Below are 16,517 nucleotides of genomic sequence, written 5' to 3'. Positions count from 1 at the left end.
AAGGAAATCAGTCAGTGCAATACGTCTGATTAATAGAATGAAGGCAAAGAAACACATGTTCGTCTTGATCGTTTTGGAAAAGGCATATGAATAAATCCAACAGCCTTTCATGATAAAAACTCTCAGAAAACTGGGAGTAGAAGCGAACTTCCTCAACATGATAGAAGGTATTTATGGAAAACCCACAGCTAATGTCATACTCAATGATGAAAACCTGAACGCTTTCTCCCATAAGATCAGGAACAAGACAAAGATGCCCACTTTGACCACTGATATTCAGTATTGTACTGGAAGTTCTAGCCAGAGCAGTTAGGCGAGAACAAGAAGCAAAATACTTTGAAATTGGAAAGCAAGAAATTAAACTGTCTTTTTACAGGTGACATGATGCTACTAATAGGAAATCGCAAAGAATCGACAAGAAAGCTGCTAGAGCTAAAAACGAAGTGAACAGTTTCATGGTTCGAGACCAGCACACAGTGGCTTCTATACATCAGCGCTGAACACTGTGAAAAGGAAATTGAGACAGATTCCATTTATAATAGCATCTAAAAGACTATGTTTGGGTTTGAAATCAGGAGTAGAACTGATGATCCAGTTGATGTAGCTCAAAGGACATTAGGCAGAAAGAGTTCTCCCTTACTTTGGGGAAGGACAGCTGGTTTGGTCTATTTAATCCTTCAACTGATTGGGCGAGGCCCACCCACACAAGGGAGGGCGGTCTGCTTTACTCCTTCCACTGATGCAAATATTCATCTCATTCAAAAACATTCTTATGGAAAATGCGCAATAATGTTTGACCAACTGTCTGGGCACTTTAGGGCCCATTTGAAATGACCTATAAAAGTAACCGTGATCATTTTCTTTAATAATTCCCTACCCCTGTCCCTGACAAGTGAGACTAACCCAGTTATCATGGGAGCAGAACTTAAATAGTTCCTGCTTTACCCGTGAGCTGACGGGGTTTCCTCGGGCTGGTTCCTACAGCCACTGCTGGAGCATCTTACCAGTCTAGTCACAGCATTTCAGGCAGCTACTGGGAGAAGAGAAGCAAAGTGGACTTGGTCAGGGGCAGAGGCAAGAGGCCTCCCCTTGCTGGAGATTCCTAGCGAGGCACTCTCTTGCCTCTTCTACTTGCTGTTGCCACTTCCTCTGTTACTTCCAACTGCCCTGTTCATGTTTATTTCACGCCCATCAGAAGTCCAGTAAGTGACTCCCAAAGGTCCCCGTGGCACCGTTGAGAGTGTAGAGAAACAGCCAGCAGGAAAAGGGTGGCAACCCAAAGTAGCACGTGGGTCAGTCCGTGATCACTGCTCCTTCCTGCCTCTGAGTCTCACCCAGCCTTCTCCGCACCAAACCTTTTTTCCCCCGGTTGCCATCACGTGACCTAAGAGTCTCTTTGCCAACTAGGGACTGGCTGCTTCAAAGGGGATGTCTCAACCCAAGAGAATACCTCCCCAGCGCTGAACTTGTTTTTGCAACATTGTCAGTTACACAAGTATTTTGTGAAGACATTGGGAGAGGAGAGAAAAATCAGCTGCCCTGTAGACAGCTCTGAAAGGTTTCCCGTTGGGCTTCTCTTGCCTGTCATAGGATCGCTATCGCTGCCACCACTCAGAAATTAAATGCCGAATTGTCGGGGAGAGAGTTTATGTGGAATATTTTGCCCTGGCATTCTTGGGGCCATCTGGAACCCCATCGAACCCTCTGTTAAGGAGGAAGCAGAGGGCCGTCTTTAGTATGAGAACTGGATAATGTTTCCCTTCCCCAGCTGACATTTTTCAAGCTTTTGAAGCGTGGCAGATTTCAGTTCTGCTGATGGTGCCAACCGACCCTCTTCAAATGACCAGGTTTCTCTGTATGAGTCTAATTGATGCAAATGGTCAGGGCCTGTCCTAGGGGACTGGCCAGCAGGAGCTGTCAGAAAAGACAGGGAGGTAAGATTTGGAAAGTGTGTGCCGCCTCCTGGTGTGGCTACTTGGCTGCAGGGCGATCAGAGGGAGTGAATTCACAGCTGCATCTTGCCCTGCAATCGTCTCTGTCCCCTCCTGTGACCTGCTCCATCCCTCTCCATCCCCGTCTTGCCAGTTTGAAATAGGACTTTGGACTGTCGTTCCTGTGAGAGGATGCGTACAGCATCAATAGCTAGTGATTGCCTTGGCAGCAGGTTTTTAAAATGACCGTGGCGACCTGGCTCTTCCATCTGCGAAGGAACAAGCTGGCACTGACTCTCGTCTCCCCTCCCTCCGCTGCTTCCTTCCGCCATCCCTTCCTCGCACTTTTACTGGCCTAGCGGTACAGGGCTCCTGGATCCGGATCCCGGCAATGAAACCAGTGGTACCCCCATGTGCCAGAGTGGCCAGCAGTGCCTGACATTCTGTGGAGTTTCTGGACTTATATGCCAAAAGTCATGATTCTGAGCATCCACAGGTAGTGATGGAATGTGCTTGGGTTAAAAACAATCAACCACGCATTTTCTCCCTCTGTCCAGGTTGTGAAAAAATGAAGAAACAAGTCAAATGAGAAAACATCACTTTTATTCTTAATCAAGCTTAATGCCGGGAAATGAGGCTTTTATCTGTGACGAGGTGGGCAGGTCTCCTGGCAAAGCCCACGATTAGATGTGGCCACTCCGTCACTGGCCGCTCTGGGTCATAGCCGACTCCTGGCTCGCACTCCTCTCCCCGCCACGGCCTCCACTTGCCAAACATAAGACATAGAGGCCAAGAGCCGAGTGTACTTTTTGTGGTGTGCTGGCTCCCAACAAGCATGGGAAGAGCATGGGCTCAGCCAGGGATGTTAGTTTGTCATGTATTTATTTATTGTCTCTTTAGGGGCACACCCGCAGCGTGTGGAAGTTCCCAGGGTAGGGGTCCAATCGGATGTGTAGCCACTGGCCTCCGCCAGAGCCACAGCAACACAGGATCCAAGCCATGTCTGTGACCTACACCACAGCTCACGGCAATGCCGGATCCTTAACCCACTGAGCGAGGCCGGGATCGCACCTACTCCCCCATGGACAGCAGTCAGACTCCTTTCTGCTGCACCCCAGCGGGGACTCCAGTTTCTGTTTTGGGTTTTTTTTTTTTGTCTTTTTTGCTACTTCTTGGGCCGCTCCCGCTGCATATTGAGGTTCCCAGGCTGCGGGTCGAATCGGAGCTGTAGCTGCCAGCCTACACCACAGCCACAGCAACGCGGGATCCGAGCCGCGTCTGCGACCTACACCACAGCTCACGGCAACGCCGGATCGTTAACCCACTGAGCAAGGGCAGGGACCGAACCCGCAACCTCATGGTTCCTAGTCGGATTCGTTAACCACTGCGCCACGATGGGAACTCCTCCAGTTTCTGTTTTAAAACCTCACCAGGAAAGAGTGAACGCCGAGGCAGGCAGAAGCCAGCAGTGCTGTGCCAGTGAGCTTCGTGTTGAAGAAGAAAATGAAGAGGAGGGTGGGACCACCCCTCCTCCCCCCGCTGCCCCCACCACCAACCCCAATGTAGAGATCACGTGGTCCACTGCGTTGGCAAACATCTGGGGACACACGGACGATGCGGTTTCTATCGTGAGGGGCAGGCTCCTAAACGGAGCGATCCAAGCATCAAGAGACCCCGGTTCTAAGGTTTTCTTCCCCCACAATCCCTCTCTCCCATGAGGACTTGCAGTGTTAGATTTGTTTGATGGCATCTCTGACATCGTGACAGAGGAAAATAGATTGATAGAGAGAGACAAGAATGGTGTGAAGGCCCAAGAGAATCGATTTCTCAAGACCGACGTTTTGCCAGCTGCTCACCCTCCTCGCCATCACTGGCATTAATACTCTCCTTGCTCACGGTCCAGGTAGGCGCATTTTGTACAATGAAATAGAGCAGGAGAGAGCTACTTGTGATTCGTCGCTGTGCTGTGCATCAAGAATAGAGTTAGCTGCTCTTCCACGAAATTACCATTTTCAAAGGATATCAGTGTTAAGCCGCATGATTAGATGCTGCATAGCGTGCGGTGTTAGTCGTCGAGAACATGTACCCGGAAGACCTCGGCTTCCTCCCCGCTCCCCCACCAAGTCCTCCCAGCCATCCTCCCTTGCCTGGACCATAGCAGTAAGCCTCCTGACCAGTCTCTCTCCTTCTGTCCTTCGCCCATGAAGTCTCTTCTCGCTGCACAGCGGCAGGAATGAGCTTTGGATCACAGAACCCAGATCGCACCACCCTTCTGCCTGAAACCCTCCAGTGGCCCCCCCTCTACTCAGAAGTAAAGCCAGAGGTATTTCAGTAGCCTGTGTGAGCGGGTCTCCTGGTACTATCCTGGCCTCATTTCCTCCCATCCCTACCTGCCTCGGTCTTTTACTTCCAGCCACACTGGCCTTATTTTTTTCTGAAACAAAAAAAAAAAAAAGAAAGAAGAAACAAAGCAAAACAGAGCATCCGGGCACAGGATGCTTCCCTCAGGATCTGTGCATCTTCGATCCCTCCAATGGGAACACTCTTCTTCCCAGTGTCCTCGGGGCTCGCTCTCCTCCGCACTTGACTCGGGCCTCAGCTTCCAGGTCGCCTTGGGTGGCTGTAGCGGAAAGCTAACTAAACTGCCTTGTAAAGCTTCCGTTCTCACATGTATGGGTCTAGCAGCAATTCCGAGCATCTCCCTTCCTATGGGCGAGTCACAGACCCTTGGCGTCACATCTTCCTGATTTGTCGCCTCTCCATTTACCCCCCAGCTCCACCCCAAATGGATAAATGCCATGAGGGCAAGGCTTTTCTGTTTTTTCCATGTTTTGTATACCATATGCAATGAGTGGGGTCTGGCATGTGGCTGGTTCTCAACAAATGTTTGTTGAAAGACTATTGAAAGGTAGGGTTAGGAGAGGGAACGGGAAGTAAGGAGGCCGAAGGAAGCATCTTTATGCTGCTGTTTTCCTCTCAAAAACCCCAAACTAGGTGTCTTAAGCCACACAGATTGTCTGTCACACCGTTTTGCAGACCCGAGGTCAGGCACGCATCTCAGCAGCTGAAGTGTTGGCTTGCTTTCTGGAAGCTACACACAAGCATCCATTTCCTTCTCATTTTGGCTCTTCACCGTATTCAGATCCCGCTAGAACAGCCATCCCTGACCCCTTGCTAGCTGTCAAGTGAGTGCTTTCTCTGGCTCCTAGAAGCTCTGTGGATTCCTTGGTCCCGACCTCGTTCAGGCTGGTATTCAAAGCCAACGGCCGCAGGTTGAGCCCTCTCGCGCTTTGAATCTGTCCTGTTTTTCCTTCCTTTTCATCTCGGAGACCCAGGCTTCTGCTTCCCCCCTTGGATTGTAAGAGCCCCTATGTGTATATTGGACTCACCTGGATAATACATCGAAAGGTCAGATTATCAGCAACCTTGTATACCTCTGCCCCCATTCATATAACATTGTCACAGGTGCCATGTGGACATCTTCGAGGGCCTGTTATTCTGGCGACCACAGATTAAATCAATTGTATGATTATAAGATTCAGCACAGTGAGTGAGAGCGTAGGCTCTGGAGACGTGAAGACTGGGTTTGGATCCCAGCTCTCATCTTGATGCTGGGTTCCCTGAGTATGTTCTCTAATCTCTCTGACATACAGGTTCCCCTGTGCCAAGTGGGGACAATAATGACACCTGCCTTGGGTGGGTATTTTGGGCTCGGAAATGATCTGTCACAGTGTGCGGTACGCATCAGGCACTAATGTAAAATCTAATGCAAGGAGTTCCCTTTGTAGCTCAGCGGTAATGAACCCGACTAGTATCCATTAGGACCCGGATTCCACCCCTGGCCTTGCTCGGTAGGTTAAGGATCCGGCGTTGCCGTGAGCTGCGGTGTAGGCTGCAGACAGGACTTGGAGTCTGCGTTGCTGTGGCTGTGGCGTAGGCCGGCAGCTGTAGCTCTGATTCAGCCCTCAGTCTGGGAACTTCCATATGCTGTGGGCGTGGCCCTAAAAAGCAAAAACAAACAAACAAACAATGTGAGTCTTCCTAGTGTCCTAATTTGCAAAACCAAATAAATGCAGCCTAGAGCTCGCCTCAGAAGACCTTATTTTTCAAAGGATTAAGGAGTCCTCTCTTGCAAAAACCTCATTGAACCAACAGGGTTTGTAGGGAAGGAGGGCGAAGTTTAAGTGTTTATGATTCATTTGCACCTAATTCATTAAATGGTATTTTAAGGACATTTGATGGCTGGAGGCTTTTCAAATCATCATAACGCCTCTTTCTTAAACAGAAATACTGCCAAGCGTAAACAAACTCAAATACCATTTGCTCTGAAATTCTTCTTAAATAAATTTAGAGTGAGTTCTAACCTGGCACAATATCTTGCTCCATCTGTATACCCTGCAGGGACCGCCCTCCTGAGAAGAAACACCAGCTCTATTTAGTGAATGGGGATTTGGAAACCATGGCAGGCCTGAGTGCAAAGCAATGCACTCATCTCATTGCTGTATTTCTGTTTGAGAACTATTTTCTGGATTTCCGCTAATATAACTGGGCGTTTGGTTCTAAAGCTTTCCATGAGCTACAAAATGCGCTGCTTTTATCTAAGTGGGACGAGCTTTCCCACAACAGATATGGTCAGAACTGCTGTGGACGGTGTGACAACAATTTGAGCTTGCAAATGGATGAATATTTTTCAGCCCAATTGAACCAACTCCCTGTTGATGAGTTCTGTGGCTAACTAGAGAGGGAAGGATTTAACCAGTCTATACATTTTATTAAAGTATAGTTTATACATATTATTTATATTTTATTAAAGTATATTTGATTGACGGTATTGTGCCAATTTCTGCTATAAGCAACCTGACCCAGTCGTACTTACCTATACGTTCTTTCTTCTCATATTAACCAGTATATATTTTAAATAACGCAAGACATGCAAGGGCTCACGTCTTGATCAATTGCAAGAACTTTCTTCCGCCACTTTTCCTGGGCCTTCTTTCTCCCTTCCCTACTTTTGGATTCACTGGCGCAGCCATATTATATGGAATGCCAGGTTGCACAAAGCCACAGTGACCTATCCATACGTTGTAGTTTTTGAACAATGGTTTTTATAGATCAGCCTGTATATTGGTGTTTGCTTTATGCTTCCTGCCAGAGGGTCAGGCCAGATGGGCTGCTAATGCACTTGAGTGAGTTTTCTTCAGCATCACTGAAGGAGTCACCCATAAGTTCTAGAAGCACCTGTGATCATAGAACACCGGCAGAAGGAGGAAGAAAGAGAACTCTGGTCCCTTGACCGTCAGGGTAGTGTTTCCTAACTAGTAAAGAAAAATGAGTTTCCTGCCTAGATGCCTTTCTGGGGAGGACAGGGCAAGGTAGACGTGAGTTTGATGGCATTGATCACTCTCCTGATCACAAAATTTTAAAGCAGCATTTCAGTGTCATTTTCTAGTCACTATACCAGAACCGAGCAGTGAGCTGGGGTTTCCTGGGTTCTCAAGGCATCCCAGGAGACTTGGGGCAACCGTGAGATTTGAATCAGAGTTTTGTTTTCAAAACATGAACTCCAAATACGAAGGAAAGAGTGCTAATGAGGCCTGCAGTTGTCTTCTGGTGTGCCATGTGAAGCAGTATGATGTCAGTGAATGCATTTTCTAGAAAGATGAGTGTAATGCTTGTATACGCGAGGAATCCTCCTTCCTCTGAGATTTCATGCTCTAAAAACGGGAAAGATTGGCAGGGGAAAATAGGCTTCCTATAGCAATATAGCCTGTGATGTTGCCCAAGAAAGGTCTGAAGATCAAAGGCTAGAAGGTTTCAGGCAGTTTCTTTGAGGAGCTGTGACATTTTCTGCGTCTAACTGGAGCTCCTGTATGAATAGGTATCGGACGCAAAGGCTTGTCTCCAGCCTCGGGTACACACACAGAGGAGGTAGATGGAGCTGGCTTCTCCTTAGTGTATTGTGTCTGAAGACAAAGGCCACTTATTGAGGGGTGTCAGTGATAGTTCTTGGGGGGCTATGTGGAGGTGGGGGAGACCACAAAGGAGAAGGTAACTGAAATTTCTAGAACTATTTCACAGCTGCTTTTATCTTGGCCGAATCAAGTGATTATTAGTATTGATCAATTCCGTTCCGGGAATTATTTAAAGTTACTCGTTTCCATTGAAACCTGCCATCTTGATGGTGTCGAACGGGGCAGTGAAGCTTATTTAAGGGAGTTGGTTGGGAGGCAAATGGAGGTCTTGAGACAGCGCATCTTATGACTAAATACTTTTCAGCTTGACAGGTGCGCAGTGACAGGGAAGAGGAATCGCTCCAATTACTCTGTTTTCTTTGCACTTTCTTTCTCATTATGTGAGGACCTTTGAGAATCTGTATATTTTGCCATATTTTCTGTTTCATAGATTTTTCAAGTCGTTGCTTGCTGGAGTCACTACAATATGTCTACTAACTTTGATTGGTCGTCCCCTGGCTGTGTTCAGTTCTGTTGCCCCGGTGATCCCAGATTTGCTTTGATTTAAAATCCTGTATCATTAATTAAGTGCGTTGAGTCATTTTCTGAAGAGTTCACTTAAAAGCACAAAAGAGCATTGTCAAATAACTGAGAGCTTGTTAACTGCTTCCAGCTTGAAGCCCGCGAAGCTAGTGAATTACAGTGGCCTGGCGAGGGACCCTTGTGACAAGGTCCAAGTCATTTCCTAGGTTGTTTCTGGTTGTGTTTCTGTCTTTGAATAAAGGGCAAAAACCTGGCTGGAAACAGAAATAATCTGTGAAGCTAGAAATACTGAAGATCCCCATGCCTGTTAAATATACCAGGATTTGAACAAAGCAGTCTTCCTTTAGAATTCCTTGTAAACATACTGGAATCCTGGCTTCTAGGCTGGGATTTTTCAGTTGCTGGGCGGCTTGTCAAGTCACTTCCCCTTCCTGAGCTATATATTTTCCTTAGGTTTTAAGACAAAGCGGTTGCATTAAATTATCTCTAAAAGAAGTTGGGTTTGGAATGAGAGAGAAGCTTGCATTGTATTCTTTGTGGTCCTATGACATTTTTTGGCTAGGCAGTTTATGTAGCCAGTGTTACAATTTTATTGATAAAAGTTATAGAGTAAAACGGGCACTGAATTTTCTCAACACAGAAAGGATAAATGATGGTTAAATTCTTTCAGTAAAAAATATATTACATTGGAAGTATTTTTAATTCTATCAAAGACTGTTTGGGTACAGATTGATGCTTTCTTTATGTCCAGTTTGAAATGAGAACCATTTATTTCTGTGAACACCAGCAGCTTAGACCAGGTTATCAGGCATAGATATAAACTTTCTCTCCTTACCATGACTGCCCTCCACCCTTGACCGTGGCCTTGATCTTGGGTGTTTGCTGGAGGGGAGTGGGAATAGTTTGTGCCAGTCCAGTACTGCTGCTGGGAAACCATTCCTGGATGCAGGCTTGCCCACTTAATGCTTAGTCAGTCACTGCCTTCTTGATGGGAACTGGGTCTTTAATCATTCTCATAGTAAGTATCATGCCACCAGTAAATTCACTTATTTTTTCACCCTTGTGTCTGAGTATGCCACCTGTCAGTGTCTGCCTGTCTGTGGATGTGTGACTTTGCCTGTGTGTACTTGTCTCCTCTAGGTCTCCACCACTCTTATGGGCCTTTGGAATTCTGAGCAGGTGGCCTATGTGATCAGGGCCAAGGGCACGGGCTGTGGGGGTGCCATTTCTCAGCAGAGGCTGCTGTTGTTATGGGTCTCATGGCCATTCTCAAAGCATGGGCCCCTCGGTCCAGAAATCAACCATAAGGCACTCTTACCACCTTACCTGTATTGAGAGTTAAGTGGATCTTCTGAAAGTGGAAGAGGTTTGGTGTAAATCTCTTGTCTCCCTAATTACTCGAGTCTTTCATCCACCTTCAGGATTAGATAAATAATATTGAGAAGGACAGCAGGAGTCATGGAGTAAATGTGGACAGATGGTTCCAGTGAACAAAGGGGAGCATGGTTTTCGGAAGCTAGTGGTCATGTGCAAGAAGGAATGCACTAGAAGGGGCCGGTAGCAGAAATCACTGGACTAAGCCACGGAAAGTTAAATCCTATCCATTTTCCTGTTTTGATCATCTGACTTTTTTACAAATCTCCTCTCCCTTTGCTAGAGCTAGTGCCCCTTTGGAAGCATTATCTCCTCATCCCACCGACCTTAGTGCTGACATCAAGTGAGAATTCCTCTGCCACTCCTGCGACTCTCAATTCCGCAGACCGCCACTGCCCTAATTGAATGAGCCTTGGGAATAAATGTATTTAATGTAATAGTTTTAATCTTTCATCCAATACAAACGCAATGTCCACGGATTTTAGAGCTCAATGAGGAGTTGCCTGGACAATGCCACTCCTGGTTAAGAAGTCCCAAAGAAATATTTTTAGCTCTCGTGTCAACCTGACTCCAAGGTACAGATAGATTGAATATCCCCCCCCCCATTTGGCCTGAATGGACTGATGTTTGGGGCAGTGGGTAGAGAGAGCCTGAGACCCAAACTGAGCCACTAACTCCCAGGTGTTCATGAATTCCCAGGAAATGTCCTGTGCCCGTGGTCCTTACTCAGACGGCTGCTTAAATGCTCTCATCTTGGCACCTTGCTAAATTCAACCTGAAGAATGAACTGGAGAGAGAGCATTTTGTGGAAAGCAGTTATCTTGCACTTTTTGAGTTTTTTCCTCATCCTGATGATTTTGGGGGGTGGTGTTTATATTGGCCAGTGGGGTTGCTTTCCTTAGAATTTTGTTATGTGTTTCAGATAACCAGTCGTATCTAATTAAACAATAATAATGGCAGGGCAAGGCATTTTCTGGGAAATAATGACCAGCTAGAAAAAGCTGTTGGCTGGAGAGTTGGCCAAAGCCTATTACCTTCAGCCTGCCATTAATCTCCTGAAATGCCCATTTGTGACGTCATCTTTGGTATTGAAAAATGAAAATGCAAGACAATTTACTGGTGTTTACCATGTACGTGTGGATCACGAGGTCCCCATGTATTATCCAAAAGTCGTTCTTTTCTTTTTAATCCTCCAATTGTCCTTGAATCTTAACATTTGTTTCTTATACACAGTACATGAAAATGGAATTTCTGAGCTTCTATATAATCATGATGTTTGTTTTTCTTTAAGAGGCCCCAGTTTGGGAGGTCTTCCTTAAATATTTTGTATGGTAAAACCAGAATTTCTTCACCTACGATGCTGGCATTTGAAAAGTATCTTTCTTATCATAACTCTCTGCTCTTGGCAGGAAATGGTTGCAAATGGTTTGAATAGCAGCTGTTGCTCACAAAGACGTGCATTCAGTGACCAGATTCTAACCAGATTCTAAGAAGTTATAGTCATATGCCTGGTAGATGAAGGGAAGTCTCTGCCAGGAAAAGCTGTGGTGGTTTGTCTATATAATATTTCTGATTAGTGCTGCTGGACGCTAGAGGAAAATAGAAAGGGAACTGACTAAAATATTCATCACCTTCCTGCATAATTCAATGACTTAAAACGGAAGACAACAATTCCATGTACCGCAATCTCTCGAGAACTTGTTCTAAACCTGTAGTACTAATTTAAAAGTTATGTTGGTTTTTATACCATTTTTACTACCAATGTGAAAGTTCTTCAAAGTCCGTTAAGCTTCCAGCCGATGAGCTGGGACTCTTTTGCCAAAACCGGAAGCTCCAGATGCCAACTAATTTCATCCAGAGGCTGTTGATATGTTACAGACACCACAGCATTACTTTCCCCATAGGAAGTTTGCTCCTGGTATCAGTCCTTCTAAATGCACACCAATTGTATGCATTTGGGGGAGTAGAATGAGTCAGCTGGCCATGAATCATAGCTTTAGTGGCAATGACTCACTCCTGACAAAAGGGGTTGGCCTCATTGGGAAGGATGTGAAAGAGAAAAAAATTCCATTCTGGGGTGACTTCCCCGTTTCTGCAGATAAAGATCAATTTTACACCCACTTTGGTGGGTAGTCATCTTGCTCAAGAATATTGCAGCAGACCCTATAGAAGCAGATATCTTGTTTTTGTCCGTAGGAAATTTTTTTTTTTTTTGTCTTTTTGCCTTTTCTGGGGCCGCTCCCGCAGCATATGGAGGTTCCCAGGCTAGGGGTCTAATCAGAGCTGCAGCCCCGGCCTACACCACAGCCACAGCAATGCAGGATCTGAGCCACTTCTGCGACCCACACCCCAGCTCACGGCAATGCCAGATCCTTAACCCACTGAACAAGGGCAGGGATCGAACCCACAACCTCATGGTTCCTAATTGGATTCGTTAACCACTGAGCCACGACGGGAACTCCTGTCCGTAGGAAATATTAAAAATTCACAGTTGCCCTTCAGAAAATGCACTAAGGGCCTAGAAAGCTGACAGGGGCCTGGTGTGTCTTTTGGGCCAAAATTGGTGAACCAGGCCCTGCTCTTCCACAGTTCAAGGTGGGTCTTTGAGCCAGTGTTGATTCTTAGGCTCTCAACTGAAATGTCTTCTCTTCATTTAGGCAGTTTTGCCTATATGGGGAGTATATGTGACAGGCCCAGTTTCTTTCTGGGGAAAGAAAGAGCCAGGGGCTGCACCTTTGCCTCTTTTGTCAGACTGAGTCTGCCTGGAGGTCGGGCCCTCACCAGGAGCAGACCAGGAAGGAAATGTGAACGAATGCACTTTTCATTGGTGGACGTTTGCCATTTTCACCTGTGTACATTTCTGTTGTATCTCTGATTGCAACATGTGGTCTCTCCCTGGTGTTTATTTATATACAATGTGGTTTGGGGGATGAACACGTTTTCCTGCACTTCTGGAACGTTTGAGCACTGTTACGTTTTCGCTGTACTAGCAGCAGACATGTGTATAGCTGTAAGCTATTCCCAGGGCTCTCGGATTATAACTAAGCCCCGAAAAATACAATCCCCAAGCGGTTAAATGCTTTCCTTTGACACTTTTCTTGGGAATGTGGTTTCTTTAGTCTTCCTTGGGAGTAGATTTGATTTAAGACGTTCGCTGCTTTCCTGAAGCTCTAACTTGAGTTCATTTTGTTATGTGGTGACCACAGTTCTGGATGACGCCCCCCCTGGCACACAGGAATACATTATGTTACGGCAAGATTCCATCCAATCTGCGGAATTAAAGAAAAAAGAGTCCCCCTTTCGTGCTAAGTGTCACGAAATCTTCTGCTGCCCGCTGAAGCAAGTGCATCACAAAGAAAACACAGAGCCCGAAGGTTTGTGCACGTCGGATGCGTGTCTTGCTTGTGTTTCCCTCCTTCTTCTTTTCTCTCTCTTTCTTTCGGACTGTGCCTTGCTGTGTGTTGTCCGGCCCCCGACATCGTCCGAGGCCCCGGGGCCCGCCAGGGAGCGTGTTGTGCAGTGTTTGCTGGGACACTGTATCATACAGGCCTCTCTGGCCGGGCCCGCGGCATCTTCCTGCTTCTCGCAGCTGACGCACGTTCAGCCGGGGTCCTGACCCTCCCCCGTTTTGGCTGCTCACGTCGCTTGCTCCCGTAGCCAACATCCAGCCGACGCTGTCCCCACCCCCTCGCCATCCTGAAGCGGCAGTCGGCTGAGGAATGGCCCTTCCAAAATCAGATAATGACAAGGTTGTCCCAAATTTTCTCCCTCTTCTCCCGTCCCTCAAGCCTTCCGCATTGTGTTGAAAAACGCTCTCATGATCTGCTCCGCTGGCTGCAGCAGCCCAGACTGCCCATGTCCTGCCCGCCCAGTGCGCTTTGCCACCGTGACATGCATGCCTCAGGGAACCGATGGGGAGCTCGCTTTTCTTTTCAGCTCAAGTACAGGTTTGGAAAACTCTCCTTGCTGTTTCGTAAACCCAGGTCAATAAGGGGTTCCTCGCCATCCACGCTGCAAATCTCTCTCTAAAGGACCTCGTCTCTCCGCAGAGAGCATGCCGGTTTTGGTCCCCCAACTTTTCAGCTATTATCCAGCAGGGCCATTTTTCACATTGCACCCGCTGGTGCAGGTTTTTTTTTTTTTTGCCATCCGTGTCTGTTTTGACTTCCAAAATGGCACTGCAGACAATATACTGTGTATGCTAATGACATACTTACTGTCAACCGGCTCGTGTCCCCGGCCCCGATCAAATACTAGCCATGCAGTCCACCAGTGGATGGCACTGGAGGTGGCCAAATTCACCAGTCCTTTGGCAGTCAGTGTACCTTTTGCAGAAATGCTTCCAGTACGATTTCAGGAAGTGCCTCGTTCCTGTTTCCAGCTGCCCTTTTGGCAACATTATGGGCTCTTCAGTACAACTGTCGTTCTGACCTGGAAAAAATGCTCTGTGGTTCTGTTCAAAGTTTGATGTCTGAGGACATTACTCCAAATTGACTCGAGTCGGTGGTTTTGGCAGCACGTTTTCCCATCTCAAAGTCTCCCCTTTTTGTTCCCTTCCACATAGAGCTTTCAGTGTTCTTTGGCGGAAAATGAGAAGTGTGCGTTTTTCTATCTTTAATTCTGTTTCAGCAATTGAATAGAGCAATTGCATTTGTTTTCTACTTATGCTTTGGTGTCAACCCTTACTCATCGGGAGATGTAAATGGTGACCCTTTACAGTGAGTAAAACACATTTTTGGTGGTTTTGTAGAACAACTACTAACTCGATTTTATGTTTCAATGAAACAAAAAATTCAGCCAGTGACAATTATCTTACAGTATATCATGCATTCCAATGTTTTCGTCCTTTTCTGTAAAATTATGTGTGTGATATATATTTACAAGCACAAACCAGTATCTGTGTTATAGAAATATACTATTTATTATGTAATTCTATTATTATATAGATATGTGTGTCTGTGTGACAGATACTATACTATTTTTCTACTTGGTCATTATCAGAAAAAAATAAAAGTTGATTTGAGTAAGTATGATAAGCCATGTATGAAACAGTTGGTTAGAAACTTACTTCACAATGTTTGAACGATTCTCGGATTTAAAAATGAAACGGCTGAATAACTACATTTAAGATCCCATCCCTTTTCTCTTTACATATTATTTTGATAGGATCTATTAGTTTTCAAAATATCATGTGGAGTGTATTATGACTACTGTTATGAATGTTTTCAGATATGAAGAATTCTTTAGAGAATGCATAGCGGTTATACTCTCTTCTCCAGGGTTTGGATACTTTCTGCTCTGGTTGTCATTGTGTGGCTGCCAGCCTCGCCCTGGTATACTTTGATGATAGGCATTGTCGTCTTTCAGATTGAAGATTTCTCTTAGTCTTGTTGTCCTGCCTGTTTGTCCGGAATAGGGAAGCTAGTATTTCCGTACTTATTCACATGAATTATTTTAAATAGTATTAGATTCGTTAGAGGGTTTCCGGGATGACATTTTAATATTATTTATCATCTTACTGTACCCCTTTCAAACAAGGGTCCAGAAGCTAATGGTGAACCCAGACTTTAAAATGAATACACTTGATCTCTGTGCAAATTAACAGGATCCTGAAGACCTTAGATGGGGGCGAAAGAAAGCATGGCGTGGATGAGACCTTGGATAAGTAAGGAAACAATGCTAAGAAATTAACATGCTTACGTCATGTAGGATACCGAAGCTCATCATTGCCAGGAGGTGAAGTAACTGTGGGTTTGGAAGGGTTCAGTGGCCATTGTGGCGACCTGGAAGATTTTTGCAAGACTGGTTTTTAAATGCTGTAAGGTTCTGTCTTCAGTTCTCTCTTACAGTTGCTGGAACATTTTATTATACTTGGTAAAAATAAAAGATCTCTTTATGACAAATGGATAGATTCTCAGCTCTAAACTATGTCCATACGGAAACATTTTATTCTCACGTGAAGCATTTTGAAGAGAGAGTTCCTCCTGTGTTCCCTGTGCCAAAGCATGAGACCTTCGTTGACCTGGGCTATGGAGGCCCACCAATCCCACTGCAGGTGAAGGCAATGGACAGGGTGGTTCAACTCTCCACTGTTTGATATGTGCAGTGCCAAGCTGCCAGGATGGCCTCTTCTAATGAGATTGTGTTTATACAGCCCTCAACTGAAAAATGAAACATTCATTTAAATTGGGGGGAGTATAAAAGTTAGAACTGGGTAAGTCTTACAAACAATTAAATTAGCTCAAAGATCTCTGTGGGTATTGTGATAAAGCTGGAATTAGTTTTCTTCTTCCTTACTGAATTGATAAAATCTACCAACTACTTTTGTGTTTTTTGTTTTTTTTTTTTTTGGTCTTTTTGCTTTTCAGAGCCACACCCACGGCACATGGAGGTTCCCAGGCTAGGGGTCTAATCAATCTACAGCCGCCGGCCTGAGCCACAGCCACAGCCACACCAGATCCGAGCCGCGTCTGTGACCTACACCACAGCTCACGGCAACACTGGATCCTTAACCCCCTGAGCGGGGCAGGGATCGAACCCTCAACCTCGTGGTTCCTAGTCAGATTTGTTTCCGCTGTGCCACGACGGGAACTCTGTATTTTTGCATTGTTATAGACAATGTCTTGGTGTTTTTTTTAGTTCATAATGTTTTTCTAAGGGCCGGGTTATTTCCATACTTGATGATCGCCTGAGATTTGGTACAGATGACTTCTCACGA

At 45.8% G+C, this 16,517-nt stretch overlaps 1 protein-coding gene across 4 annotated transcripts in view; it reads left to right on the top strand.

The window, feature by feature from the left end:
* The window catches only part of FGF13 (fibroblast growth factor 13), a 495,501-nt gene that overhangs the window by 277,411 nt on the left and 201,573 nt on the right, over positions 1 to 16,517 (top strand). For 3 of the 4 annotated variants that reach the window (XM_021080531.1, XM_021080530.1, XM_021080533.1), the window contains one exon: positions 13,006 to 13,173. The exons of the other annotated variant lie outside the window; for it this stretch is intronic. In XM_021080531.1, the coding sequence (XP_020936190.1) occupies positions 13,006 to 13,173 (168 nt within the window). The remainder of the gene's footprint in view (positions 1 to 13,005; positions 13,174 to 16,517) is intronic. 4 annotated transcript variants of the gene reach the window in all.

Source organism: Sus scrofa, chromosome X, assembly GCF_000003025.6.
Source record: "Sus scrofa isolate TJ Tabasco breed Duroc chromosome X, Sscrofa11.1, whole genome shotgun sequence".
NCBI classification, from domain to species: domain Eukaryota; kingdom Metazoa; phylum Chordata; class Mammalia; order Artiodactyla; family Suidae; genus Sus; species Sus scrofa.
The sequence above is the reverse complement of the archived record's forward strand: the minus strand, read 5'-3'. Positions and strand labels throughout refer to the sequence as shown.